Source organism: Aptenodytes forsteri, unplaced genomic scaffold, assembly GCF_000699145.1.
Source record: "Aptenodytes forsteri isolate BGI_AS27 unplaced genomic scaffold, ASM69914v1 Scaffold415, whole genome shotgun sequence".
NCBI classification, from domain to species: domain Eukaryota; kingdom Metazoa; phylum Chordata; class Aves; order Sphenisciformes; family Spheniscidae; genus Aptenodytes; species Aptenodytes forsteri.
The window spans coordinates 1,338,670-1,366,294 of record NW_008794745.1 but is presented as its reverse complement, the minus strand read 5'-3'; the positions used below and the strand labels follow the sequence as shown (position 1 = coordinate 1,366,294).

The 27,625-nt window shown below is 41.1% G+C and overlaps 1 protein-coding gene across 1 annotated transcript in view; it reads right to left on the bottom strand.

Annotated features, from left to right (window-relative positions):
- The window catches only part of FBXW8 (F-box and WD repeat domain containing 8), a 55,961-nt gene that overhangs the window by 10,647 nt on the left and 17,689 nt on the right, over window positions 1–27,625 (bottom strand). The window contains exons 6-8 of the mRNA XM_019470684.1: window positions 18,440–18,597; window positions 10,508–10,704; window positions 8,235–8,444 (exon numbers count right to left, since the gene is read on the bottom strand). Coding sequence (XP_019326229.1) covers window positions 8,235–8,444; window positions 10,508–10,704; window positions 18,440–18,597 — 565 coding nt within the window. The remainder of the gene's footprint in view (window positions 1–8,234; window positions 8,445–10,507; window positions 10,705–18,439; window positions 18,598–27,625) is intronic.

The following is a 27,625-nucleotide window of genomic DNA, read 5'->3' as shown; positions in this document are numbered from 1 at the left end:
TCAGTTATGGCTATGAAAGACTATAATGAAAAATTGCTTCCACATAGCACTTAAAGATTCCCCTGTTTTACATTGGAGCAAATACTACATATTCTCCTACTTGCAGTCTAATTTTAGAGCTGTGGCAATCCTCATACGTAGGCAGCACCAGCCAAAAAATTATTTATTTCTCCTCACATAACTTGTAGACGGCCACCAATTTGAAGTGTAATACGGAATCTGTACAAAAATAAAGGTTCAGATCCACAAAACTGGAAGAAAAGCTTTTGCCTTATCATCTTCTCCTAGCCCCTCCAATTCCTTCTCTTCTCACATCAGTCTCAATTCTTTTAAAGATTGTTGGGTTGTTTGTTTTTTTTAAATTTTATAATGCACATGAGCATTTCTAGCCAATTAGCCCTATCACTGGAAGAAAGATTCTCTTTGTGATTTTCAGTATCCAGGTTTTACCTATCTTTAAATTCAACTTCTGTCTTGAGCAATTTCATGGTCTGCAAATGAAGTTCAAAACCTTATCCTGACAAACTGATAGGTAAAGAAACAAAAAGAACTCAGAATGCTTTTTTAAGTCTGAATAATAATTTCTTGAAGACAGGGGGTTTAAAAGCATACCGATGACAATTTTGAAGTTGCTAGAACACTTCTGATGAGCTCTCCTATAATATCCCAAGGCAACAAGGATTTTCTTTACAAAGGCCAAGGAGAAAGAATGAAAATACCTGGTCAATAGGGACTTGAAATAAGGGTCTGTATGTTAAAGGGCAGATAAAGCATAAGATCTTTAGGAGGTTTATAATCCTATAATGCACACTGCAAAGGGATTACCCTTTTAAAGATATTTATAATCCTATAATGGACACCCAAGACCAGTGACCTAATAGGTACCGAACTGAAGGTAAGTGAACCAAGAGCATTTGGGTGTGAAATGAAGTACCCTGGGATAACACACTAACGAGCATCCCTTCCCCGCAGTGGGACTTGGGGGACACAAGGGAGGAAAAGCATTAAATACCCTGTGCAGATGTATCAGGATCTAACGCACAAAATAAAAAGTGTTACCTATTAACATTGTTCAAATGAAAAAGTCTAAGTTATTGGATAAGAGCCAAGCAATCTCCCAGAATGCTTAATAATTCAAAAAGCCAGAAATAGCCAGAGTACCTTTACCATTATGTTTAGTTAAAGACCACAGAGATTAGAAAACACATTATCCATCTCAGAGGCGATTCTTTCCATGTTACAAGTCCCTTAACGACCTTTACCATCTCTCCCTCTCTCTCTCTCTCTTTTAATAAGGCTGAGCAAATGGGACTTCATTTTATCCGATTGCCACAGACTAGTGGTATTAATTATTCATGCTCATACTCTCTCTTTTGTTAAGGCAGTGCATTAGACTAATTTCCCTCTTTACTGTGTGAGTTGGGCAAGTCTCAACCTGTGGCCACTGTTCTCAGATAGATGCGCCGAGAAGCTGGCAAATTCATGAGACCAGGCAGAGGAAAAAAGGAAAAGTTACTGTACTTCACAAAACTGCAGAGCAGTGGGTACGGGGAACTCTCTTTAAATGCCGTCCAAGAACTCAAGAAAGAAGACTAAATTAATTCACAAAGAATCAAAGTCTCTGTAGCCAGAATAGCTAAGCTGTGAGCTTTGTTACATCTTGCAGCTAAGTGAGGTCAAGCGTGGTCGATGTACTCTGGTTGAGATACTTCCAAGAAAAACCAAGGAACTGAAGGAAATGCTGTTGATGGAACTCTTCCATGCATGTCCAATACCCCAGCAGGTGTTTTGGGATCCTGTGTTGTTGGAGATGTCTTTTTTGGATGGAACATTAAAACAACAAATCCCCAAGCACTTGTTATCAAAGAGCCTGTGGTACTTTCAACAAGAGCAGGGGTGTTCAACCCACTGTCCTGGCTGAAAGCCAGCAGACAACTGCTTTGTGAAATAGCTAGTTTCCCCTCTGCAATCGCATTTCTGCTTCTTGTCAAAAGTTACCACATCGCGCGGCCAGTAAAAACTGAGCTCTCAGAATTGGGCGAAGCACTCTGTACATACAGTATATTTAGTTCTTATTTAGATGAGGTATTGAACGGAGTATCATGAATATTAGCAAAAAGTATACTGTAAAACCACACTCAAAACCTACATCCTTTTCCTTACCGAATAACACACAGGATGCATTAAAGAACCACTTTCTCAGAAAGAACCGTCTAGGATAGAGGTTTCTAACTGTCATTTTAGAGACAGAGGATCAAAATAAAAACAACCGGAGTTGCTCAAAGAGGCAGAGGGACAAGCAGCAAGATTGAGAACAGAATTTGCATTTATTTTCAAATTATGTTTCTCCCCCTTTCCTTCTGCCCATCCCTCTGCCAACCGGAAAAAATGTTGCCTGAATACACACAAATATTGCCAACAAAAGAAAAGCTTGTGAAATTTCAAGTCCACCATGAATAAAAAGGGATCTGGGTTTTGCTCAGGTCAAACCCATACAATTCAAAGGGTATCTACAGAAGCGATAAGGCTATTTCATATGCATTTGCGGCAGAAGTCATCAAATTAAGTACAACATATGGTACACACTGCTGCAAGTTTGAATTTTATTTCTAAAGGGATGTGGAAAAAGAATATTTTCAAAGTTTACAAGCCTCAGGGGCACAGTTTCCCCGTGCAAATGTATTGAATTGCCTACTGTAAATATGGCACATAACACTGCAACAACAACAAAAAAATTTGACTATTAACAAATGCAAGGTCAGCATATTGATACTTGTACACAGAGATAAGTGTTCTGGCTCCATAAATTTAAAGATGAGCTAAGATTTAAAAGGAGCAGCTGAGGGAGATAGACAGACAATCAGAGAGAAAGAAAAAGAGTAAATCATACGCAAAACAGCCAGTAAAAAAAAAAATTTAAAAAGCAGTTAATATACATGAATAATGGATGTTTGATTTAAAAGCAGTTTACTCCAATATGATGTAATTTTTGACAATCAGCCAGAGAGACTATTTTGCAAGCTCTTGCCAGATATAAGTCATTGTGTAAAGCTGGTAACACAACTGTTTCTCCGAGCATGTGGAAAATTGACTTTCATGCCATCCTAAAGGTGACTTTACGCTGGCAAACGAGAACTCTTATTTCGCATGCGCTGAGCTGCACCAAGCAGCCTCAAGCAATGCTTAAAGACCCACACAGAGGACTGCAAAAACAATCGTCTAAGCAGCTTGCATCAAATCCAGCGGCAAAAAAAGCCAGCCATACCACTACCCGGTCCTCCAAATATCTACACCTGTGGTAAAAGTTACACATGAAGCTAAAGACAAGCATAGTTTGTTTTTTCCCTTTTAAGTTTTCATCTGACTGGAGTTAAAAAGTAAGACTCCAAGCTGGTAGCAAGAAGTAGAGCCAAGCATTGTGCAGGCAGGCAGCACGATTCTGCCAACGCACCTGCAACCCTTGCTGTTCCAGCACTGGACACTACCCGAGCCCGGGCTGCCAGCAGCCGGGACTCTGCCAGCCTTGATGGGCTTGTGATGTGGACAGATGTCTGCTAGGACCTGGAATGAGGTCACCAGCCTCATTTGACTTGTGGCTGAGTACTGATGTAGGAGTTCAGGTACCCAGAGATGAAAGGATATTATGTTTACCCACCGAACCACCCACTCACTGAAAAACAAGCCCTAGCCCAGAAACACATTTTCCCTAACCTAAGGATAGGACGGGGAAAAGGAAGGCAAGGTAGTTCTTAAAAACTGGAAGAATTCTCTTGGTTTCATAGATTATCACCTTGAATACACACGGCACATCCTAGCAGCTATATTTTCCAAACTTGAGTCGTTTACCTAAGCAGCTGTGCCAATTTTGAGGTATTCACGTTAACGAACAAATAGGGAAAAAAAAGCAGAATGTCATTAACATTAGCCAATACAAAAGGGATTTTTCTCTCTTTTTTTTTTTTAACTTGCAAAACTATTTCTGGTAATTTACAAATACAGAAAAAACAAGATAGATTATTGTTACTTTTCAGCAAGAGAGGGGTTAATCGATACATCGTGCAAAATTTAGGCAAGGAAAACTTCTGGTCTCTCTGCTGGACTGTATTTCTTGCAGTGCGTGACTTATAAAAAGTTACACAGTTCAGATCCTCAGAAAGAGTTCTGTCTCTCCTACATTGTACTAAAGAGTTTATAGAGAAAAAGGTATTTAAAACACCTTTCACCTTCAAAGATCTGCTAACGCTCTACAGTCCTACAGCTCCCCAAAGAGAAACGTTTGGGCAAGTCCCATACGTTCAAATTCAGTCACCAGTAAGACCTGCCCTTCTACTGGTATGAAAACAAGAGTTCATAAAGATCAATTTATTGAAAACTGGACTATTTAACAAGGGCCGCGGTGGTTAACGAAACTGAAAAAAGCCCACATTTTTTAAACACGAAAAATCAAGATAAAAAAAATTTGAAGTCTTTGGAACTCCACGAGAACTGGAGACATTACGACACCAGAAAAGACAATGCAAGCTTACCAGTTAACAGAGGAGCATTTTAGTTAAAACAAGGCGCAAGAAAGACGTAACGGCTTATACAAAGCAGCTATGACCTAAATACATCATCCAAGAGAGACTGCAGAGTATGAAATTCAATCTAAAGGGTTATTTAAAATTTGTTTTTCACTTACTATTAGTTCCTAACATCCATTTCAAGTGGTTAATTGTACTGGATACACCCACATTAGCAAGCAGTTGAAGAACTCTGTGGAAACATTAAATACAGGAGCAAAACTAGGCAGTATTTCAATCGCTGATGAGAAGAGTCAGGTGACGTTGAACGCCATTCATCAAGTACAAGCCAATCACTAGCTCAAAACAGATGAAATCGTGACAGCATAACAGACAACTCCCAAGACATCTGTCTCAACATATCTAGCCTTCTGTTTCTAAGTTGGAGGCTATATCATTACTGTCCTCCCGTCACTCCTCTCTTCCTCATCTACCTGTTCTGAAATAAGGTTCAAGTTCGTGCACAAAGCAACCAAAACCACAGACATACTCTGAACTGCGCCTTACAATGCATGTAACATAAGAAGAGTTCTTCAGCTGCCTGAGTTTAAAAGAAAATTCTCTTGCATGCTATATGAAGTTTCTTTGGTGGAAAACCCCCCCAAATCCTCCCACGTTGATTATCTTCTATCGCCAAGAACTGTTGAATATGTTAAAAAAATTCAACTAAATTTTAAATACAGGAGAAAGTTGGGTGTGTGTGTCCCCCCCCCCAAGAGAATAAAGCACCTATAAATTTCATAGAAATAATCCACAAGCAGGAGAGCGCTCACCTGAAGCTACAGTAGTGTGTGTCCCCCCCCCCCAAGAGAATAAAGCACCTATAAATTTCATAGAAATAATCCACAAGCAGGAGAGCGCTCACCTGAAGCTACAGTAGGAGACCAGACTCACTTGACAGCAGACGGTCCATTGAGGGAAGCTTATAAATATACCAACTATGAGAAAAGCTTCAGTCAGATCCTACAATCAGTGAGGTAATTGCATCAGATATCAGATGATGTTAATCCTGGCAGTTATAGTGCTACCTGTTTAAGAGGTTTATATCCTGACATGAAGAGGCCCAAAGCCAGCTGTAGTTTAAATCTGTGGATTTAATTTTACGTACAGTGCTCAAATCCAAAATTCAAACATGTGAATGCCAAGACTTTGTGATGCTGCTGCAGTGTCGAGATCACGGGTCTCCAAACTGCATGACACAAGGTAACATGTTATTTGCTAGACACCATCCTTCAAGTCTTGTCCACTGGATGTCATGAGCACCACTTGAGTTTAAAAGGGTTAGGGTTTTCTCTGTGGTTCATTATCTGGTCTATATTATTAGCCATGTACGAGCCTAGATGGGAACACAGATCTCAAGGATTTGAAATTTAAGGAAAATAGTACATTCCATGCTGAGTTAATACAGCTGAAATAACCCTTACTAAAGAAACTTCTCTTAGCTTAACATAAAACAAAGAGCTCCAGGAGCACTAAACAGACGAACTTTCAAGAAAGAGCATCATACTTGGGTTGTCTGATGCTTAATGAAGTGAAAGTTGAACTTCTCACAGATGAAGCATTTATATTCTCCCCTCTCCCTTGCACGGATGTCTGTCACCTAACAGTAGGCAAGTCTATGCCACAGATTTGATGTTTTTCTCCTCTCCGACATAAAAGTTCCTACAAAATTTATGCCTCAGATCTCTACTCTGCTGTCAAATTTGGTTAAAATTAGACAAAGATTAAAAAAAGAGAGAGGGAAAAAAAGATGGTTTCCCTAACTATATTTTCATCAGAAAGCAGGTTACTAGGCAGTAGCGTTAGGATTGTGAGCTTACATTAAAGAAAAAAAATATCCCTCAGGAAAAACAAAGAAATCCCCAAACCGAGAAGGTACACAGCTCTCCCACTACAGCAACACAGCCAGCAGCAAACGGGGCTGGAATTCTTCATCATTATGTTTCCGAGACCGAAAGCTCTCCTAAAGACAGATTGTCAACTTGTGACCAGTGTAATCAGCCAATGCGAAGTCCCTTCACGTCTGCGTGAGGCGAATAATTATCATAATAGACATTAGTAATTAATTTCCGGCGTGATGTCAGCTGGTGCGGCAATGCCAAGCGAGCGTCCTTGTCAAACACACCCCAGCCGTCTGGACGACTTCAGTCCCATCTCCCTGATTAGGATGCGCACTGATGCGCTGCTTAATACAATCTGCCATCAAATGCCAAATACTTCAGAACTAAATTAGGAAATATGTCCAGCTTTACAGAGTGACACTCGGGGGCCTAAGTAGATTTCTCTGTTCCTTTACGAGGCACAAAGGTGATCACCGATGTAATGCCCCCGAATGAGGCAATTTTACCTTCTAACCTCCCACCTCTGTAGGGAAAAGAATTGGATTAGGACAGCAAAGGAATTAATAAAGACAGCATGGCCTCGCAGCATCTCTCAACCCTAGAGGTATTTATGGTGGCCTCAGCATTTCCCTAGTGAACGTGAATTTTAAGGGGAAATTAGATGCAGCTGGACACATTTATTCCTAACACAGAGGTAGTCCTAAATAAAGCTTTCCTGTTCTAGTCGCTTGCCAAAGAAAACGCTGCATTTGTACACCACAGAGCACAGCTCCTTTCATCTGGTTGCTCACCTCCTGCTTCTTTCTCCACCTGCCTGAAGCACTCTCCTTCCCTCTTTGCTGATAGCCCATCACATGCCTTAAGTATAACCACAAAAAAATGGAATGAAATTAGGGAATGGGAAAGTCAGGCAAGATGCAGGAAAGGGACAGAAACTCTTCTCAAGGCATCTGCAAACAGGTCTTTCCGCAGCCTGGTCCCTGCCCTGGAGTGGGGCCGTGTCCAGGAACAGGCTGCTGCCACCAGCTACCTGGGAATTCAGGTAGGATTCCGAGCCCCGCAAAATACAATTATTTATGCTACCTATTTGGGTCTGCAAGCCCAAGAGAGCCCCTCCTGCAAGCAGACAAGTTTGAGAATAGCTGCATTAGAAGCATGCCTCAGCCACGAGTCTTCAGCACGGTTACAAAAACAGTCTGGTTTTGATCTACCCTGCCACTGCTAAGATGTGCTGATAAAAGCAGTAGACTCTGTCACAGGGGGCTTCAAACCTACGATTAGCATTTAGCTTCCTTTAATACAACAGTCACACCATTCTCACCAAATTGGAAGTAACTTAGTTCAAACACTCAAGTGCACAAAAAAAAAAAGAAAGAAGCATCCTCCTAAGACTGCACATTTGCATGTACAGGCCTTGACACGCTGCTCAGGACGCCCTCATCAGAAAGGCTGAGGGATGTTTTGGCTTTTTGGGGTGAGGTTGACTACTGGGGTTTTTAGTTTTTTGGGGTTGGTTTTTTTTTTTTTTTTTTGAGACTAGTTCCCCCTAGAGGACCACTGACGCAGCATACAGCTGAATAAGCTGGGACTCGCTGAGGAGCGGAGATCGCAAAGTCTTTACAGTGAACCCAGTTGGCTGAACAATAATCCCTTACTTCAGCCCACTGGAAGAAAACTAATAGAAGCATCAGATTTTTGCCTTAAAAAAATGTCTTCCCTCTATTGTCAAAAGCTGAATAGCAGGGAAGGAAACAGTCAGTAGCATGAACTCTTTTTTCCTTTGTTAATTATGAAGGTATAAAAATCTTACAAATAAAAAAAGCCAATTAAATACCTGGTTGGGCTCATTCAATAACCAGCCAAAGGTTTTGACCCCAAAGGCTGCTTCATGAGCAGACACATCCAGACATGTGACAGGCTGACCATAGACAGAATGGAGGATTTTGCCAGGATCTTCTGCTTTCAGGAGATAGACAATGTCTTCTGCAGCTGCTACTGTGACTGGACTCCCCGTAACATCTGGAACCAGATTAAGGAAGTTGACCTAAAAAGAGCAGACTTTTAATTTTTATTACAGCCACAAATTCTTTTAGATCACTACTGCCACATGCTAAACTGAACAAACTACTGACGTGTCGTTATCGGCTATCTTGAATCATCCCAATTATGGATTAATTTCAGACAAAGTATCAATTTTATTTCTGAACTTTTACAAGTTTAGCTCCTATGATGAAATCTAGCTCACAGTCTTTAGAATGAGCCCATTTAAAAAACTAATCAGAACACAATACAACAGAACATACCAAAACGTCACATCAAAGAAAGGAGGAAGACTTAATGGACTCGTCCTCGTTTCAGCAGGGATAGAGTTAATTTTCTTCCTAGCAGCTGGTACAGTGCTGTGGTTTGGGTTTAGTATGAGAATAATGTTGATAACACACCGATGGTTTAGTTGTTGCTGGGCAGTGCTTACACTAGTCAAGGACTTTTCAGCTTCCCATGCTCTACCGACTGAGCAGGCTGGAAGTGCACAAGAAGCTGGGAGGGGGCACAGCCAGGACAGCTGACCCCAACTGGCCAGAGGGACATTCCATACCATGGGACGTCATGCCCAGTACAGAAACTGGGGGAAAGCTGGCCGGGGGGGCCGCTGCTCGGGGCCTGGCTGGGCATCGGTCAGTGCACGGTGAGCAATTGCATCGTGCATCACTTGCTTTGTATATTATTTTATTATTATTATTACTATTTTATTTCAATTATTAAACTGTTCTTATCTCAACCCATGGGTTTTCTCACTTTTACTCTTCCGATTCTCTCCCCCATCCCACCATGGGGGAGTGGGGAGTGAGCAAGCGGCTGGGTGGGGGCTAGTTGCCAGCTGGGGTTAAACCACGACACTCGTTCAGATGAAGGACGGAAAGCCGTAAGGTTAAAGCACACAAAGCAAATACCGTGGCTAGAATGTGAATACAGTGCTCCAGAAGAGGCACCACATTCACACAACTAACAGGGAACAGTTGATGCTTACCCTGAAATCATGGCTATATACCCTAAATCAACCGAAAAGTTATCACATGACTCTAGGACAGCCCAAGGATCAGCTCCCCCATCTTCTGTCACAAGACCAGAATGACGTTGCTCTTCCCGTTTCAGTAAATGGTTAAGACATTGCTGAAAAGTCTCACCACGGGAAGGGTTTAAACTCCTTAACAGCACAGTTGATTTCTAACCCAACCGTAGAAGAGAGTGTGGTGTCCTGAGTGTCTTTCACATGTGGCAAACTGACATTTCACAGCAAGCAAGATGCAAGAGTAAAATGGACCCAACTACAATGCAGCTGGTGGTGTTGTTTTAACATTTTTATTGGGAAACCTCTTAAAATAAACAAAATCCCCAAACATTTTAAGTATTGTAAGACTGACTTAGCTTTGAAAGAGGGGATTAGTCAGGAGTGGTTTAAATCACAACTTCATACCTATTAGCTGCGCAGTAGCTTCTTGCAATAGGAGAGAAGCTGCAAGATTCAATTTATTCCTACGCACTTCCTTCCCCTTTCAAAAAAAAGTGTTGATAGTCCGAGACATAATAAAACTTCAGAGAATGGGACAGCTTTTGATTTTTAATTAAAATAGTCTCAAAACTTCAGTGACAGAAGGTGCAACCTAAAGAAGCTGCACAACTAGTTACAGCTTCACAAGTGATACTATTAGCTCGGCTGCAATATCCTGCCTCAGAATTAATCAGATAGCGTTGATCTGGAATGAGACCTTGAGTTTTAGCTCCAATTCTACGTGAGAAAACTGATTTACAAAATGAGCCAACTTAGTTTGATGTTGACAAAAAAAAATAATTAAAAACAGCCAACCTCCTGCACCATATGGACTTCTGTTCATTTTCACTTGTAGCTTAAGCCAGCATTTCACCCTCTTCAGTGATGAAAGGCTCGTCCATTAACCTGCTTCAAAATCATAGCCCCTAGCTGATAATGCTGTTATCTACTTCAGGCAACACTCTTGTAAGATTTTTATAAGATCCCTCTTAACCATACCAAAAATAATTAGTGGATCAGGAGCTCCTGGAATGAAGCTGAGTAGCCTGGAGACTCACCAATTTCTGGATTTCAAATGTTTCTGTAGTTTGCCAGAATCCTCTGTCATTAGGGCTTTCCACTTTGACCTCGAAGCCAGATGCCGTCGCTACCGTTGCACCCTCTGAACCAAGAGCTAAAGCCTGTATCCTCTGATTGTGCTGGTAACGATGGATTGGCTCCCGCCCGAACATCAGGCTCCACACACTAACGGTTCCTGTACATGAAAAAAATAAACACTATGCTTTACCTTAGAACTTAACAAAACTTTAGAAGATCATTAAGATGTAAGCTTATAAGCATTCTATTGGAAAAGGTTAACATACAGAAAAGAGACTACAGGGCAGGAAACCAGAACTCAGGACACTGCATCGCACCACGCAACCGGTTCAGAGGAAACTTTCCAAAATCATGGGCTCTGGCATTAGAGGCTCGTGCTAAGTAATTCCTAATTTTTTTACTTTTAGATAACATTGTTATCTACCTTGAGGAAGACTGCTTGAATTCTCTCACTTTTACACATTTGGAGAAGACGAGACTTAAACAGACACCTACATTTTTATTCTACTATATACTCGCCCTCAATTACCACTAAAAACAGCGAGGAAGAACCCACACTCAAATTTAAGTCACTCTGCTGTACACAGAAAAGTTTTAAAGAAAAGAATCTTAAGCTCTGCACGTAGCAATCAGGCCAGGGATTTTAATACCATTCTTAACAGTTTACAACCAGCAGCAAGGCTCCTAATCCTGATGCTCTGGAAAAACAGAAAATGCAAAAGAGTTCAGTGCTTTCAGAAAGCTGAAGAATACAAACCCCAAAGAACACAGGAGTACAAGTCAAAAGACAATACATTTGCAATTGCATTTTTTCCCGGCATAGATCACCGACACTCTATTTAAAAGCATGGTACATTAAAGCAATAATCTGAATAAGAGCAACCTGAAACAATCGGGAGTGTATTACAGAACAGAAGGGCCAGACGGAATTGGAGACTTCTGGGCCACCTTTGCACTGAATTAATGGAGAAGCAATCTTCAGACGTGATAGACAGGGCTGGAGAAGCCGTCCTTCTACTTGAGCGTGGCCATTAATGATGAAATGATTAATGGCAGCTATTCCTTCAAAAGGAGACATAAAAGCTCTGACAGACAGCTGTGGACGGGCACCAATGCCAGTTTGCAAACACTCCTCCCATGTCCCAAAGGAGGTGAAGCAAGAGTGTGGTAATGAAACTGCACATAGTGAAATGGTATCTAAATGAGTTTAAATTGATTTATGTTTGCTTTTGTAAAGATTATTTGGTATCTGGAAAGTGCTACCCATGTGAAATAATGCAGATAATCCTAAAGATCCCTGTCTAATGGCACTCCCACTGAATATTTATATTCCTCGCCATGGGAATGAGTACCATAATGGGGACCATTTTTGTTTTATTAGGGATGCATATTTAAATTAATCTGCTATTTGCCTAAACAATTAGCTGCCTCTGTTTGTTTACACAAAGCCAAAACTGCAATTAGGCTTCCATCAAAAAGATAAGTCCCGACTAAAACTGTCCCGATGGAGTCATAAGGGCTCAGAGCAGAACTTCCCAAAATTACTTCTTAGCATAATGGTAATTATGTTAATTGCTTGAAAGGTAAATAACTGCTGAACTGGTTTTGAAAAACAGAATGCTAGCTCGCATCACACACACTTACGCTTAAAACAAGTTAACAAATACAAATGGACAGCACAGGCTACAATTCCCTCTGCAGCCTGGTCTGCCCCACGCGAAGGCTTCGCAGCGGCACTTTTGTGCCGTCACAGCGAGTCCTCGGCTCGAAACTAAAACAAAGGGAATGGGTGAAGTCTCATCTCCAGGACAGCTGATCTAAACAAGCAAGCAAGCAAACAAACATCAATGATAAAAGACTGTAGTGATACCAGATCACGGATGTTAGAACTGGACTTGTTCATCAGACGATGAGTGTTGCTGCCAAGCTCCTCCAGGTAGGAGTATTTTCAACTTTTTTTTGCAGAACATTTATCCCAATTAAAGACCACTTTTGTGAAGGGGAAAAGGAAGCTGATTTGCTTTCAGTGAAGTCTTTTGTTTACACATCTCTGTGATGAGCATGTCATTGTTTTTAAACAGTGTATTAACGTATGAAAAGTCTGCAAAATACAAAAAAATATTCAAGTCAAACAACCCTCTTCTGACAGTGCGAGCAAATTGGGAGACCCAGAATTCAGAGTTCTGCTCTCCAAATTCAGGCAACAAAGCCACTATTATTATTGCATCTCAAACATCACAAAAAGAAAACAGCGAAAATGGCTCATGCAATAGTACAATCAGTCCGAGACAGGTACTTTTTTTTTTTAACCAGATGTTCAATAGCAAAATCTGTTCAAAATATCTAAAAATTTTATCAGGCAAATACAGTGTGTGCAACACCTGGTGCACAATACAGTGTGAAAACATCCCTGGTAATATCAAAAACACAAGTGACTTGTAAGGTCACAAGTTAACATCTGTTTAATGAAGAAGCACAACATAAGGAGTAAAAAGGAGAGTTGAAAAGGAATGTAAAGAGCAAGAGAAATACTATTTTCTTTCATTAGGATGAACAATTATTTGCTCGCAAAAGGATTGCTTGTCCCCCTTGCTTCTCCCCTCCTCCAAAAGAGTGTACGATTCTGTATGTACATCCTACATCATATCTGTTACTTGCTGCCAAGTCAGAAGCTTCAATCACAGCGTGCAAGGACCGTCTGTGGAAATGCACTATTGTCAAAACAGGTGTATGCATTCATCCATGACAGCAGAAAAACATTGTCAAGTTTTACACAGAAAAAGCAAACGCTCCACTGTATTTATCAATAGGTAAAGCTATTACTAGGTCTAAAAGTGCTACGCAGAATATTCTGTATTCTGTATTTCACTGCAGAAACAGCAAAAGGTATTTATTAGCATGCAAGTCTTTGCAACAGTCAATCATGTTTGTGTAAGAGCAAAAAAAGCCACTATTACAGTTAAAGTTATTAGTATGGCAACATAAAAAAAATTAGGCATAAGATTTACCAGTGCAGATGAGATCACTACTTTCCATAGTCTATCTTCCTGCCTCCAGCAGTGACCAGTACTTCATTTCCAAAGCAATATCTTTGCTAAGGTGAAGTTAAGGTTGCAAGCATACAGTGTCTTTTTTTTTTTTTTAATACTGTAATCTTAAAAAGTCATTAAATCAAAATTATAAGCAATACTTTGAGAGCATGCTAAAATCTGCACCACAATTGTGATTATTCCAATTGAACTCTAATAACAACTCCTCAAACTGATTTAGACTTTACAGCTTGCTTACATTTGATCTTAGCTCAAGGAAACGAGTTAAGCGCAAGAAGCTGATGAAGATGGTATAATTGCTGACACTTGACATTACAATCACTGTACCAGTCTTCTTGTTTATCACTTTGGCCCAGATTGTACAAAGAATTTAGGTTTGTAACTTCTAACCCAATACATTGTTGAAATGTGGCCTGATGAAAGGTCCATTTATTGCAATTCACTCTAGATCGGAAGGTATTTGGAGAAAACATTTAACTATGAGTCTATTGTGCCTTACACAGTGCACTGCTGATCCTGACTGTACTCCAATTTTTGTAAGCATCAGCCAGTCTTAACACATCTCTTGCTATGTCAAAGGTGACTGGCTGGAAGCTGTTCTCCATTAACAGTGCCTGTCTCTAGTATATTCCCCTCCTCGCAGCTGAAGCACAAGAGACATCCTGCAAAAGCAGCTGGTTTTACATCTGTTTTCACATAGGCGTCTCTGGTATAAAAGGCAACACTTTCGCCACACACACAAAAAATTACCTGTTTTCATATAAAATACTCTAATCCTGTAACAGGGAAAGGCAGCATTAACACAGAGGCAAAAAATGTTCAATCACATTTGTAAATATTCTACTGGCTGTGTTCGCCAGCGTAATACAGCATGTCACAGCTCTTTCTAAGAGCTAGCCGCAGCAGAGGACAGCTGCCCGCTAGGGCTACCTGCTAACAGCAAACCCCTGGGCTAAGTGGAGGGAGGGCTGTGTTTTGGTGCAGAAGATCCTATGCTCAGATCCTAATGACCCATTACATCAGCTCTTCCACGTGAAGACGATACGGCTAGCAGTTGCTGTCAGCTTTAGAAAAGATGTAGAGCGATCTACATGTGCATTATCTGCAAAAAATAAAAGCAAAGACAGAATTTTGTGTATGCTAGAGCAGGGAATCTGAACATACTCGTGGTCTTCGTGTTCGTTCACTTCAGCTTCTAAACACAGTTGCATGGAAAGGCCAGAAGCTGCTTAATTCACATCAACTACATGACACTTTTCCTGTTTGTGGGTCACAGTCTTGCCACTTCCTATCTTGATTTAAACAAAATTCTTTTTCACCTTTTGAAAACACTTCTTACATGTAATTTTTTCCTCTAAGCTGGGAACATTAATTTATTTCCTTGTAATTTTCAGATAACATCATGCTCCTATGAAGTACAGACAGTTGACAAAACACACAGGTGGAAATGAGCACCAGGCTGAAGTCTCAAAGCTCCTTATCTTGAATTTCGAGTTTCTCCCAAAAACATTTCTAGTCGGAGGGACCACCAACACACAGCCAACTTGACCCTAGTAGATGCTTGGTGTTTATTAACTAAAATTTTACGTGTTATTTTCACGGCAATGCTGTTTCTCAACTTTCAGCGGGTACAGCAAGCTACTTACCATACTAAACAGCGAGAGACTAGACCTCAGTCATAAGAGTCGTGCCTTTACGTTACCATTACCACATCAGTTTCCACCAAATGTTGTCAGGTTTTATCTCCACCACTCTTCTTACTGAGATTTCCAAGTGACACCATCCCTGTACAGTACTGTCAGAAAAGGCACAGACGAGAAAGTCTGTATTTCGTTCCCAACTTGGGGACTTGAGGGCCAGACTTCCCTGACCGTGATGTGAAATCACACACCATTTACCCAAACCAAGAGTTTCTGCACCCACAGCCACCTGTACGTATCTGATGGGAATAAATATACTACCGCAGGCTACATGTGGCTTTCTTCAAAAACTTTTTCCTTTATTCGAGCCAGCCTGTTTCCCTGCTCTTGCTATCTTACAGCATGTCCTGGCGCTTAGGGGAAGACTCCACGCACATTATTCCACTTCTGTCTTTGCAAAGAGGGTATAGAAGGGACAACACCCGCAAGCAGCTTTAAGGGCATCAGAATGGACGAGACAGCAGATTTCCAGTCCCAGAAAGTAGCGCTGCCAAATTTCCCTTCCTGGAGCCTGCCAACAAGCAAGAGAACTTCTGATCCCTGCAGAAACCACCTTCCTTTGCTCCATGTTGCTACTTTGCAACTTGCGAAGTACCACTAACTCCTCCCAACGGGTCTCAAAGCACTACCATCAACAGGGGCAGCGTGGCATCTCCCCGCCATGCCTACAGGAGTATGAAGCACAGCATTTAAAAAAAAAAAAAAGTATGTTCTCTTGTTGCAGCACATTGTTTTCAAGTCAAACTATGAGAGTCCGGAGGGTGGGGGTGGAGGGTGATGGCTAAAGTAGACTGCTGTTTCCCAAAAGCTGTGGCTCACAGCCAAAGTCAGGCAAGCATGGAGCAGATGGAGTCCTGGCAAGGCCTCTACTGTCCCTGCATTAGCAGCATCTGCTCATTACCCAGAACCCTCGCCTGCTTTATCTAATGCTCCAGGAAAAGCATTTTGATTTGATTCATTTCAATTCGGTAACGTGCAACACAATTAGTGGTAAAATCAAACTGGAGGACTGCCAGTGCTGACAATAGGAAACAAGGCAGAAGAAATATGAGGCCAGTGGGTTGGAATTCAAAAATCACAACTGTGGATCAAGTTGCCAAGTCCCGTTGCCCCAGGTGTACATACAGTGCCCCCACTGAGCACTGGCATGGGCGGAGGGAACTTCATTTTCTCCCCATACATTTTTCTCTCATTTACCTCTCCTTGCAGCTTGTTTCTCAGAGGCTGATGCTGTCGGAAACATTCACCAGAAGTCACAATCCAATTTTTCTTTAGTGTCATCACGGAGTTACAATTCACTTTGGATGCAGGCATCCCAGTAAGACAAATCTTTTTCCTTGCTGTATTTCATATGCCTTGGGAAGTGTTTGCTACTACCGAACCAGCAAAACAGCGCTGTAAGGCAGGCGCGGCGTGAGCAGAATCTGCCTGTTAGTTCTTCCCTGTGATCGGATGCCAAGGACATCGCTGCGTGAGCTCTGTTGAACTGGGAGAAACTGATGTTATCTGAACGAGTCTGCTAGCCAGGGATTCGACAGAGAAGTCTAGACTCTTTGCCTGACAGCACCACCTCCAACACTAGCAGATGGTTTCTCTGTGTTAGTCAAACTTACAAACAAAGAGAAAAGGGAGCTGGAAAAGTACAACAAAGAACAATCAAACACGTTATCTTCAAAGTCATCCTCCCCAAGCTGAAAATAATTCTCTCCACCAAACTGTAAATACACGTTTTCAGATTCCAGTTAGTAAACATTTCTAAAATCAGTCTTTCTAATTCCCTATTCACATAGAAACTAATCTATTCTGACCAGGCTTCTCAAATCAGAGTAACTGCCATATCACAGAGCCCATTAAAATTTCTACCCAAAAGAATAAAAGATGCCGAGCTTTATGCAAACTAGTTTAGTCACAGCACACACAGGACTGACGACAAGGAATATGACAGAAAAAAAAACCCTAGACAAATTATTAGATTAGTCAGTGGGAGACTAGAAAACAAACAAAAGACCCTCTGCTAGTCATTGTTTGGCACACTGGACAGAGAGCCAACACTTAAAACTATCACTGTGTTATAATTTCCTATGACTCCAGTAAATAATATTAATGAGTATTCTGTAATACCAGACTTGCTGTTGTCAGAAAATGTTGCCCATCAACAATTTTTAGCCACAGAAAACTGTTCTAGCATGAGCCATGCTAGGAAAACAGTTGTTTTCACATATAAAGCATTTAATTTACTTCTAAAATAAAATATATGGATTAGAGATTTTGTTTGGATTACCCATCTTCGGTTTTGTTTCCACATGCAGAAATGCCAGGATCAAAGACCGTATGTGTACAAAGCTCCCTAACTTTAAAAATACTCTTTATTCATACCTGAGGAGAAGTTTTCAAGTGTCAAATCATACGTTTTAAAGAAAGATGATAGGAGTTGAGTTCTGCCTGAGCAACTCAGCCTAGGTTCCCAATCGGCCAGCACTGTCCAAACCTGACTTTTTTAATTGCTGTTCCCACGTCCAGTAGATGTACAGTTGGTCTCTGGCTCTTGTTGCCCATTATATAAACATCTAAGTATATTTAAAACAATGCATATAACCAGGATTTTATTATGGTTTCCATAAATATTAGGTCACAGTTTTTATTTCTCTGTATTAAAGTACATAATAACCCACCGTTGCAAACCAATACTTCAGTTAAGAAAATGTGCATCCATACACTATGCCAAGAGCAAGAGAGGACGCAGATTAATCAGACATGCAAGTTTACCAGTATTCCCATAACAAAGCCTCACAGCACCCCATGGGAGTTTTGGACAGAGGAGAAGGCTGGTGGAAGAATATTTAATATTTTTATAGCAAAACAAGTTATTTGCTTAAGATAGTTTGGCTGGACTACAGCCTGGCACTCAAGCTTTGTGTAGCAGTTCCAGTAGGAATTAAACATCAGTTTTAATGGGTGCTATGTTCCAATGCCTCCTAATGCATTTAGGGTTATTGGCCAACTTTCTCACATAAAAGCAAGTGTGTGCGTGTGTGTGTATATACAGGATTACAGACACACAAAAAGCTGAGCGCAGCTGCTTCATTTTTGTAAAGCCTTTTTTTTTTTTTTTTAAATAGGGAGGAGAGTTGTGGTTACTTACCGTCCTCGTAAGCTGCTACAGCCAGAGAGCTGTTTATCCTCACAAAGGAGACATGTGGCTGAGGGCCAGCATCACCAGGACCGTGCATTGGTTCCAGGATGGGGGCTGTGTAGTCCCAGGTGCGAGTGTCCCACAACCTCACTGCTCCTGATGTATACCTGGAAAAGAAGGCTATTGTTCATCCCAAAACATCTGAAAAGAGGTAGCTGCAGGAGAAGGGAGGAAGAAACAAGAAGTGTCTTAAAGCCCAACACCCTTTACAGCTCCTAGACCGATTCTCCTCCTGTTTACACACTCTGTGTACAAGCCCATCAACTTTGCTAATTTTATTCCCATTTACCAAAAGCAGCATCAAGTCTACTAAGGCAGGCAGGTATACTGGAGCTACAAGAACGACATGACTGAGCTACCACAGGTTACCAACTATCGATATTAGCTTTACACATAGAATGCAAGGAGAGCCGGGATCAAGGGAAAAAAGGTAATCAGTAACGAGTCTAAATTACATCATGGCAAAACTTCAAACTGTTTCCTTTCGGTCTTTAAAAATTTGTGATTGTGGTTGTGCCAAGGAAAGGCTGTTTAATCAGAGCATTACGTACATACATACAAGCACGCACATGCATAGACCCATCCAGCTTACTGCTCTTTATAGAAAGAAACTTCCTAATGCCTCATCAACTGATCAGATTTGCCTACATCTCTGAAGACTAATTAATTTATTAAGTGTTGTCTTTAGAATTAAGGCAGTGCTGCCTTCTTTGCAGAAGGCGCTCTTGCTGAAACATCAGAAAAACTATAGTTTAACATCAAACTATAGTTTGCCAATGAGAAAATAAAAAAAATAGAACTAAACTTCTCGGATAATACTGAATATATCTGAATGAACAAAGGTTGTAACACAGCAAGCAACAGAGAAACCGTTCTGTGCCATCTATGCTGCGGAACACACTATTAAAGAAAAAAAACACTGCAGGCAAAGTAGAGGAGAAGCTCCCTCTATGACTGGTCAAAGAACAGTTAAGTAGTTATTTGGAACAGTTCAATAATTATTTAAGACAACTTTTGACAGAACTGTGACAATTAACACTGTCAAACAGTCTCAGATGTCTTTCTCTGCCATACCCAAGACTTGGATTCTGTTGGGATAATGAAGGGTGCTTCCTGCTCTGTCAGCTTTGTTGTTATATCCTGACTTTTTGGGGAAAAAATACTTCAAAAGAATGATTCTTATAAGCCTCAAAGGTCTACTGGTTAGAAATCTGGCTGTCCTATGTTTATGAGGAAAATAAGAAAATAGTTATTTACAAAGGAGGTGAAGGAAGGCGCTTAATAAAGGTTTAGAAGATGTTGGGACTTCAACTCAGGTCACCCAGGTCTTTGGGGAGTACCATGCAACGGAACTACAGGTGCTCTGCAGCAGATTACTTCCAACATCTCTGAGTGAAAATGCTCCACTTTATACAACTAATTAAAGTGCCCGAGGGGACGGTGAAATCTGTCAAGCAGAAAGAGATGCACATTAATTCTCTGCACTGAATCGGGAAGAGAGGAGAACTGTGTCCTTGTCACCTGGCTTCCTCTTCAGTGCCTTACACAGCAAGACAGAAGAAAATGAGAGAACAGGGTGGTGGGATAGCACTTCTCCCTTTTCCTCCTTCTGCAAATGAGGCCTAAATCCCTCTTTGAATCTTGCTTTCATTTCCAGTTTACAGCAGCGCTATTTCAAAAGAAGAGCTCAAGAAAGCAGCTTCCCCAAAGCAAAGCTAAACGTTTCATGTTGGACCGAACAAGCAGCCCAGATTAGTCCACAACAAACACCTTCAGTTTACAAAACTGAAAAGAGCTTCTTTCAGGTACATTTTAAAATTTGGAGATAAAACACAATGGGACAGGTAATTGCACAGATCTGTTGCAGTCCCATTCAACAAGACACACACATAACATTTTGGAAGCATTTTAATTTTGACCTGCTTTTTGTTTCCCCTTTACGTCCGGGTTGGTTGGTGTCATGTTTTCAAAACTCTCCTAACTGCAAAGAGTAGCAGATTATTCTCAAGGGGGAAGCTAAAATTCTCTTGTCACTATGTGACCCTGAAAAGTGAGTTTCAAGGGAGACACAAAATACTGGTAAAATTGACAGAACTAAGTGACAGAATATTAATTTTCATTCCCAAATAAGTAAGGAAGAACAGCATCTCCTCCTAGTGCATATGCATCCTCGCTCTCACAGAGTCCAGTCTAGGAATGTAAAAAGAAAGACTAATAGATGGAGAAAAGAGAATGACAGGAACAGAGAAGAGACACAGGGCTGGCTAATTCTGTGAGCACGCTGCTTCTGGTTTTTCTACATAGCACGCAACACAAGTGATCCAGGGCTCAAGACACGCTACCATAAAAAATAACATGGACCACAATCTTGGAATTAAAGATCCAACATCACAGTACCACAATAGGTGCTTTAATTTTTTCTGAGAATTCAGCCAAGTCAAAATTTAGTTTGAACCATTCTTTGTTCTTGAAGATGAACCTGAACCACCTCTACAGCTGAGCTCAAACTGGAACGGAACCACCAAACGTTTCTCACTATCAGTTTGAAACAAATTTGACTCAAATTCCAGTATGTTTGTGCTAGGACCTGTTAAATGCAGGAACTGTCTCTGCTTGGTAGGCTCTGCATCAGACCACCCTGCAGCCTCCTCATCCTCACCCCTCCAGTGATGGACAGGTACATGCTGAAGAGCTTTCACTTCTATACCATGAAGACGTGCTGCTCTCCCACCCCTAGCAAGGACCTGTTGCACCTCAGGTATGCTCTAGTGGGTTCAGACAGGTATGACGGAACAATCCATAAGAGGACTCTGGCCATAGTGCTCATTCCAGTTCTGTCACGACAGAGAACGGGGAGCACTAGATGTGCCAGGAGAACGCTGCAAGCGCCCACCAAACCCTACCTTCACGTGTGTCTGTCCAGAAATCCCACCACTGCACTGCAAGATAGGACAAATGCTTTACGTTCATCAGGAAGAGGAGGGCAGTAAGGCATCTTTGCCCCCATCCCTTCCGTATCCCTCCTACCCCCATTTCTCACTCAGCAACACCACTCGCATCCTTCCCAGTGCGGCGTGACAGCAAATCAGTCCCATGCAGCAAACCTAAAGGATTTGGAGAGATGTTTCAAGACCATGCTGGAAACATTAAGTGGAGGTCTAGGTTTGGGCAGGGAACCAGCATGGGGAAATGGGAGATATAAACCACCTCCTCAGCTGACAACACGCTCCGCTGGCCATCACCACCACATGCCCATTTCCAGCAGACACTGGGCCTGTACCAGAACTGAACTGGAAGAATTTCAAACACAGATGAATCCAATTCTGAACTAAAAAATTTAATGGTTCAACTCCCCGCTTTTAATGCTGTTGTAAAGAGCAACACACTTTCAATTTGTAACCACAACAAAAGGCTTTTAAACTATTAAAGCATTGCCTTGCTATAAAAAAATAAAAAGGCTGCTTTATTGCAGATAATTGGCAAATCTGCTCTATTAATATAGATGGCTGAAGAGAAGAACACGCTGCACTTTACAGAACCTACTTCTAGATAATTTCAGTATTTCTATTAATTTCCTATCACAACAACTTTTACACTTCGCCACAAAAATTTAGTTTGGATTACCAGCTACTGAATTAAAGAACCCTAAGTTTAAGTCTTCTGCCCCAGAACAGGCACAATCCTCCAAACCCATTCAGTTACTGATTCTTCTATCAAGATGGCTACGAAAGGCCCACATAGCTTCTGCTGGAGTGGATGGCTACGAAAGGCCCACATAGCTTCTGTTGGAGTGGAGAAAAAAAAAACCCCAACAAACAAAAACCTTTCTGTTTAATATAACAACTAATACATTCTGTTTGCTATAATACCAACAGCATTCAGCTGCTGCTTTTTTCCCCTGGTGGGTGTAATGAGATGATTATTGCAGTGTCAGGTAAATACTCCAACATCTAATATAAGCCACTTGCGCAAAGAGAAAAAAAAAAAAGCCCCAAACCTACAAATTCTGAGTTCTCAAGTTCAAAGAAAAAAAACCCAACACATTAGAGACCATACCTGATTTACTTCATTTAGAAAGGCTGTTCAAAGTCTTGCTGTCCCAAGCACAAGAGTGAACAACAACAAAAAGACTGTCGCTTACAACCCCAAGTTTCCCCCTCTCCAGCCAGCCCCTGCCCTGATGCCTTCCAAGGTGTTTCATCCAGTGCCTGGCTTTCAGCTCTGGGTCTGCGTGCTTCCCTCCCTGTTCACCAGACACAGTCATCCTTCTCTTAGTGTTCAACAGAGACTCTCCACCCAGGTAACTCAGCTTCTTTGATGGACTTACATTTCACTTTGCTCTTGTTCTTCTGAACATTTCAGTGCATACACATGAGAAGTAGCAGCAGGAGAAAGACAAGAGCTGTATTTTTCTAACTACGCTTCTCCCTGACAAGCCAGTTCTGTAATTCTGGACAGATATGTATACCTCTGTAAAAATTAGCCTGCAAATTCAGCTTAAGCTTTACAGATACGCATAAAAAACTTGCTGAAATGGAGCAACAATAGGTGGAATGCATATGGTATACAGAAACTGAAAAAAATTAAATTCATACGGTATCTACAAACATACTATAATAAAAATATCTACTCGCTAATCAAAAGCATTTCAACTACTTTTTATCGGCAGTAATGTCATAAGGAGATGAACAATTTCCTCGTGCCCTCTCACATGAGTGAAAGCAGAAGACTGAAGGATAAGGAGCTGGTGCTTAAAAGCTGCTGATGTCCCACGATGGCTGGGAAGCAGGTGGTGAAGTGCAGAGCACATGTGGGAGGAAGCAGAGATGGAGGCTGGGCACCGCTCTAATGAAGTGGTGCTGAAGAGGCAGATGATTTCATAAGGAGAAAAACATCAGGAAACTGGTCAAAACACAGAATCTCATCTGAAAAAGCTCAACTGTGTTGGATAGCAATAGCCAGAACAAATTTGGGGAAGAGGAGGAGGGGGAGGCTGATCTCTCTCCAGAGCCCCAGATGTCTTTATCGTTGCCTAATGACAATTATACTCAACCAATTAAGACACTGCTATCACAGTTGCATTGTTAGTAAGCCTTTGGCCCTGAGTGTTGATGGCTGTCTAATTAGTGTTTGTGCAAAGTACAACTGCAACTAATATATAAACTGACAAATACACAAAAGAAAAACTGTCAACAGGAACATTTTCAAAACAGTTGAGACTCTACCCATTCAGTCCATGGCAGCAGCAAAGACAAACTGCTTTCCTTCATGGCTTGCTTACTGCTGGCACTGCAGAATTTCACTTCAAACAAGCAGGTCAACTAGACTGTCGCTGGGTTTCTGTTGAAACAGGATGCTGGTGTCAGTCCATTTGGTAGGCTGCCTCAAGTGCACCACTCCAGGGCAAGTCTTACTACACTAAGTTGGTCTGAACACCAAAGACTTTTGATAAGACGCTTCAGAAATCAGTTTACATTTTCCATATTTTCCCTAAAGAATTTGTAGCAAGAAAATAAAAAGGAAGGAGAAAGAAAAACCTTTGTTTCACAGTCAGGTTTGATTTCCAGAAGGCAAAGTCTGTTCAGTTTCCAGATACCTGTGGTGATCAACAAAACAAAAAAACCCCAACAACTTTGTTTCAGGCAGTCAGTGACCATCTGTTAATACTCAAAAGATCTTATTATGAAGTCCTTACAATGTCAATGCATTTTATTGAAGTCAGTAGGAATTTTGCTCAAGCAACAATCTCTAGCTATAGCTCTGTTTAAATGGATGCCTGTTGATAAGCAAGTAAAATAATGAGTATTTTGCATTGTCTTGCTGCAACAGGCATCTCAGACCTTTCATCCTTATTCCACCAAAAGCAACTAACCAGTCCTTCATGTGGTTAATTAAGATATCTAGACAGAGACCCCCTCAGTAGGCTTAAGAATGAGGTCCAATTAAACATGCAAACCCAAGTCCAAATGCCTTTGTAAGTTGGTTCACGTTGCTTCTAAGCTTCATCTTCTCTATAAGGCTCAAGTAAGACAGTGGTAATTCATAACGTTCAGCTTCAAAAAACCTCTTCATCAAAACCACCGCAAGTTGGAAGATACCTCAATTGCAACACACAACACTGAAATTCAATGGATTCTATTACCGTCTTTATACTCAACGTGAAGACCCCCAACTTTTCTCTTAAGTGAGGGATAATGGAGAGCTTAGATACATTTACCACAGTGTTAGATGCCTCACAGAGGAAGGCTGGATGAAAGAGGTAAAGGTTCCCAAGCCTTCCTGTGTTCTCATTTACAGTTATTTAGAGACATTGATTTTGCCACTACATATATAACCGACACGTAGCTTGGCTAAGGGATTCCTTAAGCGAAGGAAATGGGAAAAAACAGTCTAGTAGCAATGATGGAGTAAAGAACTACTTTACTTGGCAGAAAGGAATATAAATAGAACACAATGACAAAAAAAAGAAATACAAATGGAACAGAAAAAAGAAAATTTTCTGCTATTACATAGCATGGCAGAAAGCTACACCATCAAATACAAGAAAAAACAGATGGGGGTAAACCAAAACCAGCATTTGAAACGATCCTAACACTGACAGAAGAATGTGAAGTAGAAAAGTAATGTCCCTGATACCATCCAAACATTATTTTGGGTTGCTTGATATATGAGTGCAGCTATGAAAAAAAGTGACTAACTTGTACCAAAACAGATCTGGAACCACTTTAACATGTAGGAAATACATTCTGAACATCCCTACAGTCAGTTCCCAAACTCTTCTGCCAGGAACTTGACTTTCCAATTCATCGACCCACGTCCATCTATGGACCACACTCACAGAAACTGAGCTGCGGAAAGCTTATACCTTCATTCTTAAGGCTTCATTTAGGAAATTGTAGCTCTAGAAAGCGGGTTAAGCTGCTGGAGATAGCATGCAGTTCTTCTGCAGCTTACCATTGTTATCTGTAACAATTAACATTTCGCGATCCTAAGTATTTCTGCGTGCCTCACTTTCTTATTAATTTTAAGTGCATGCAAATGTCATACCAAGGGAACAGAAACAAGCCAAAGGGTTATATGGTAGGCAAAACATTTTAATGAACACTTACAAAAGTAGAAGTTAGAGAAAGCCAAACTGCCTCTAGTAATTCCTTTTTTAAGGCCAAGAATCTCCCATCGTTTACATCAATGTTCCAGTGGTTTGCATCAGCCCAGGTCGATTAATTAAACCAGCTGCTCTGACCAAGGAAACATATTACTGTGGGTACTGCCTAAGGCTACTAACATGGCAGGAGAAAAAAAATATTATCTTTTTCAAGAGAATTCAAGAGGAATCATGATGCAATTTGGGAAGGATCTGGTCCATCAGCCCTATTATTTCACGAAGGACAAGCACGAGATGCAACAAATAAAACAATGGCTCCAGTTTCAGATACAGGTGAGAAAACACCATTTGAAAATGATGTCAATCGATATGTTTACATGTTGGAAGGAACACAAACTGCAACACACTGCAAACAGCAGAGGGGCAAAGTATCACCTGAACTCTAGGCACTGATGGAAACAGCCCAGAGGCTGGGAGGTTGTGAAAACAGTAAAAATGAAATGTTCAAGAAGTTTACTAGAAAAAGGATGGGTTTGTCTGGCCTCAGTAGAAAACCAGGCTTTACAAGCTCAAAATTAACTACCATGACTTCAGAATACTGAGCATCACTACGCACACCGCACATCTCACTGCAGGAACGTGTTCCTCTGCATCCAGCAAAACCTACAGGTAAACCAATAGCTTAATGGTCAGGCAGGCTGGAAAGCAGCTTTCACAAAGAGTCAGTATCAAGCTTCTACTATTGGTTTCACCCAAAAGGCTCTTTTTCACAAGATGACAGAGAAGCCAACGTGTTTGTCACTTAACACAACCTTACCTAACTCCCGTAGTTTGTCATGCGACCCCTCTGAACTCATGATGTCATCCTGTTTTCAACCTCCTAAAGGTGACTCACTAGAAAAAAAATAAGGTCTGACACTTATTACTTCTTAATGATGAGAATGAGTGAAGAGAACACAAAGGGTTTGGGGAAGGTTGAAGGAAAAAGGCAAGTATTTTTACCTTCTGCCTTACTGCTTTGTTTTACATCCAGGCTCTCAGTCACTGGGAGAGGAGGGAGAAACCTATCAAAGTTGTGCCATTATACAAGTGAAATTTAAGCAATTAAATAAGGCAGGGGTTTATTCAGGCTGTTTAAGACTTCGGTTTGTTAACTTTTACTCATTTTCATTACTAATTAATATTTTGGTTTCCTCAGGTCTGCACACTGAATTAAGATGCAAGAGCTAATAATAAATACCTTGAGAATAGCCCACAAGCCCTATAGCAAAAAACCCGAAATTAGATGAGAGTTGACATGAAGTTTTAAGAAGTGCAGAAAAGTGTTTTCAAGCCTTTCGGGCTAGTTTCACACATCATTATGAAGCTAAAAAGAGTGGCAAGCCCATTTTTTTAAAAAGTCATTTGCAGGTCACCTTTGAGCATGAGGAAAGCAGAGTGGGAGGTGATCGTAGAGAACAAAGAAATCTACCATATAGTAGCAGCTACTTATATGTCTGTATGTTGCTCACAATGACTTAAACTGAAAGGCCCAAATTGTTTGAAAGTGCTGCAGTGTTTAAACTGTAACTCCCGTAAGACTCCTTCAGAATGAAGACAACTGTATGAAAATTATTTCCATGCATTTAGTTTCTCAGTATGAGAGAATCAAAACGTATCACTACCTCTAAAACAGATGATTCCTCTGACCACACAGGATATTTAGAAAGTTCTTCTTTTGCTTCTCATTGCCTTTATCAAGCATCACTTGGAGAAATACCATCTGTGCCAGGTATGCTCCACCCTGAAAGGGAAGTGTTAATCTGCAAATTTATTGAGGCACTCAGAGCATATGAATCTCACTAGCCCTAACTCCAGAAAATAAGATCTCTAGGAAAGAAGACAGTACTTACTGAGGGAAGGAGGAAAACCTCTGAAGTTAAAATGTAAAGAGAAGAACCAAGGGCTGATTCCCAGCCGAGCCTGTAAGGGGTGCAGGACTCCACGCAGCATCTGCTAGACCGGTCTCCGTGGCACAGCAGAGGCATGCC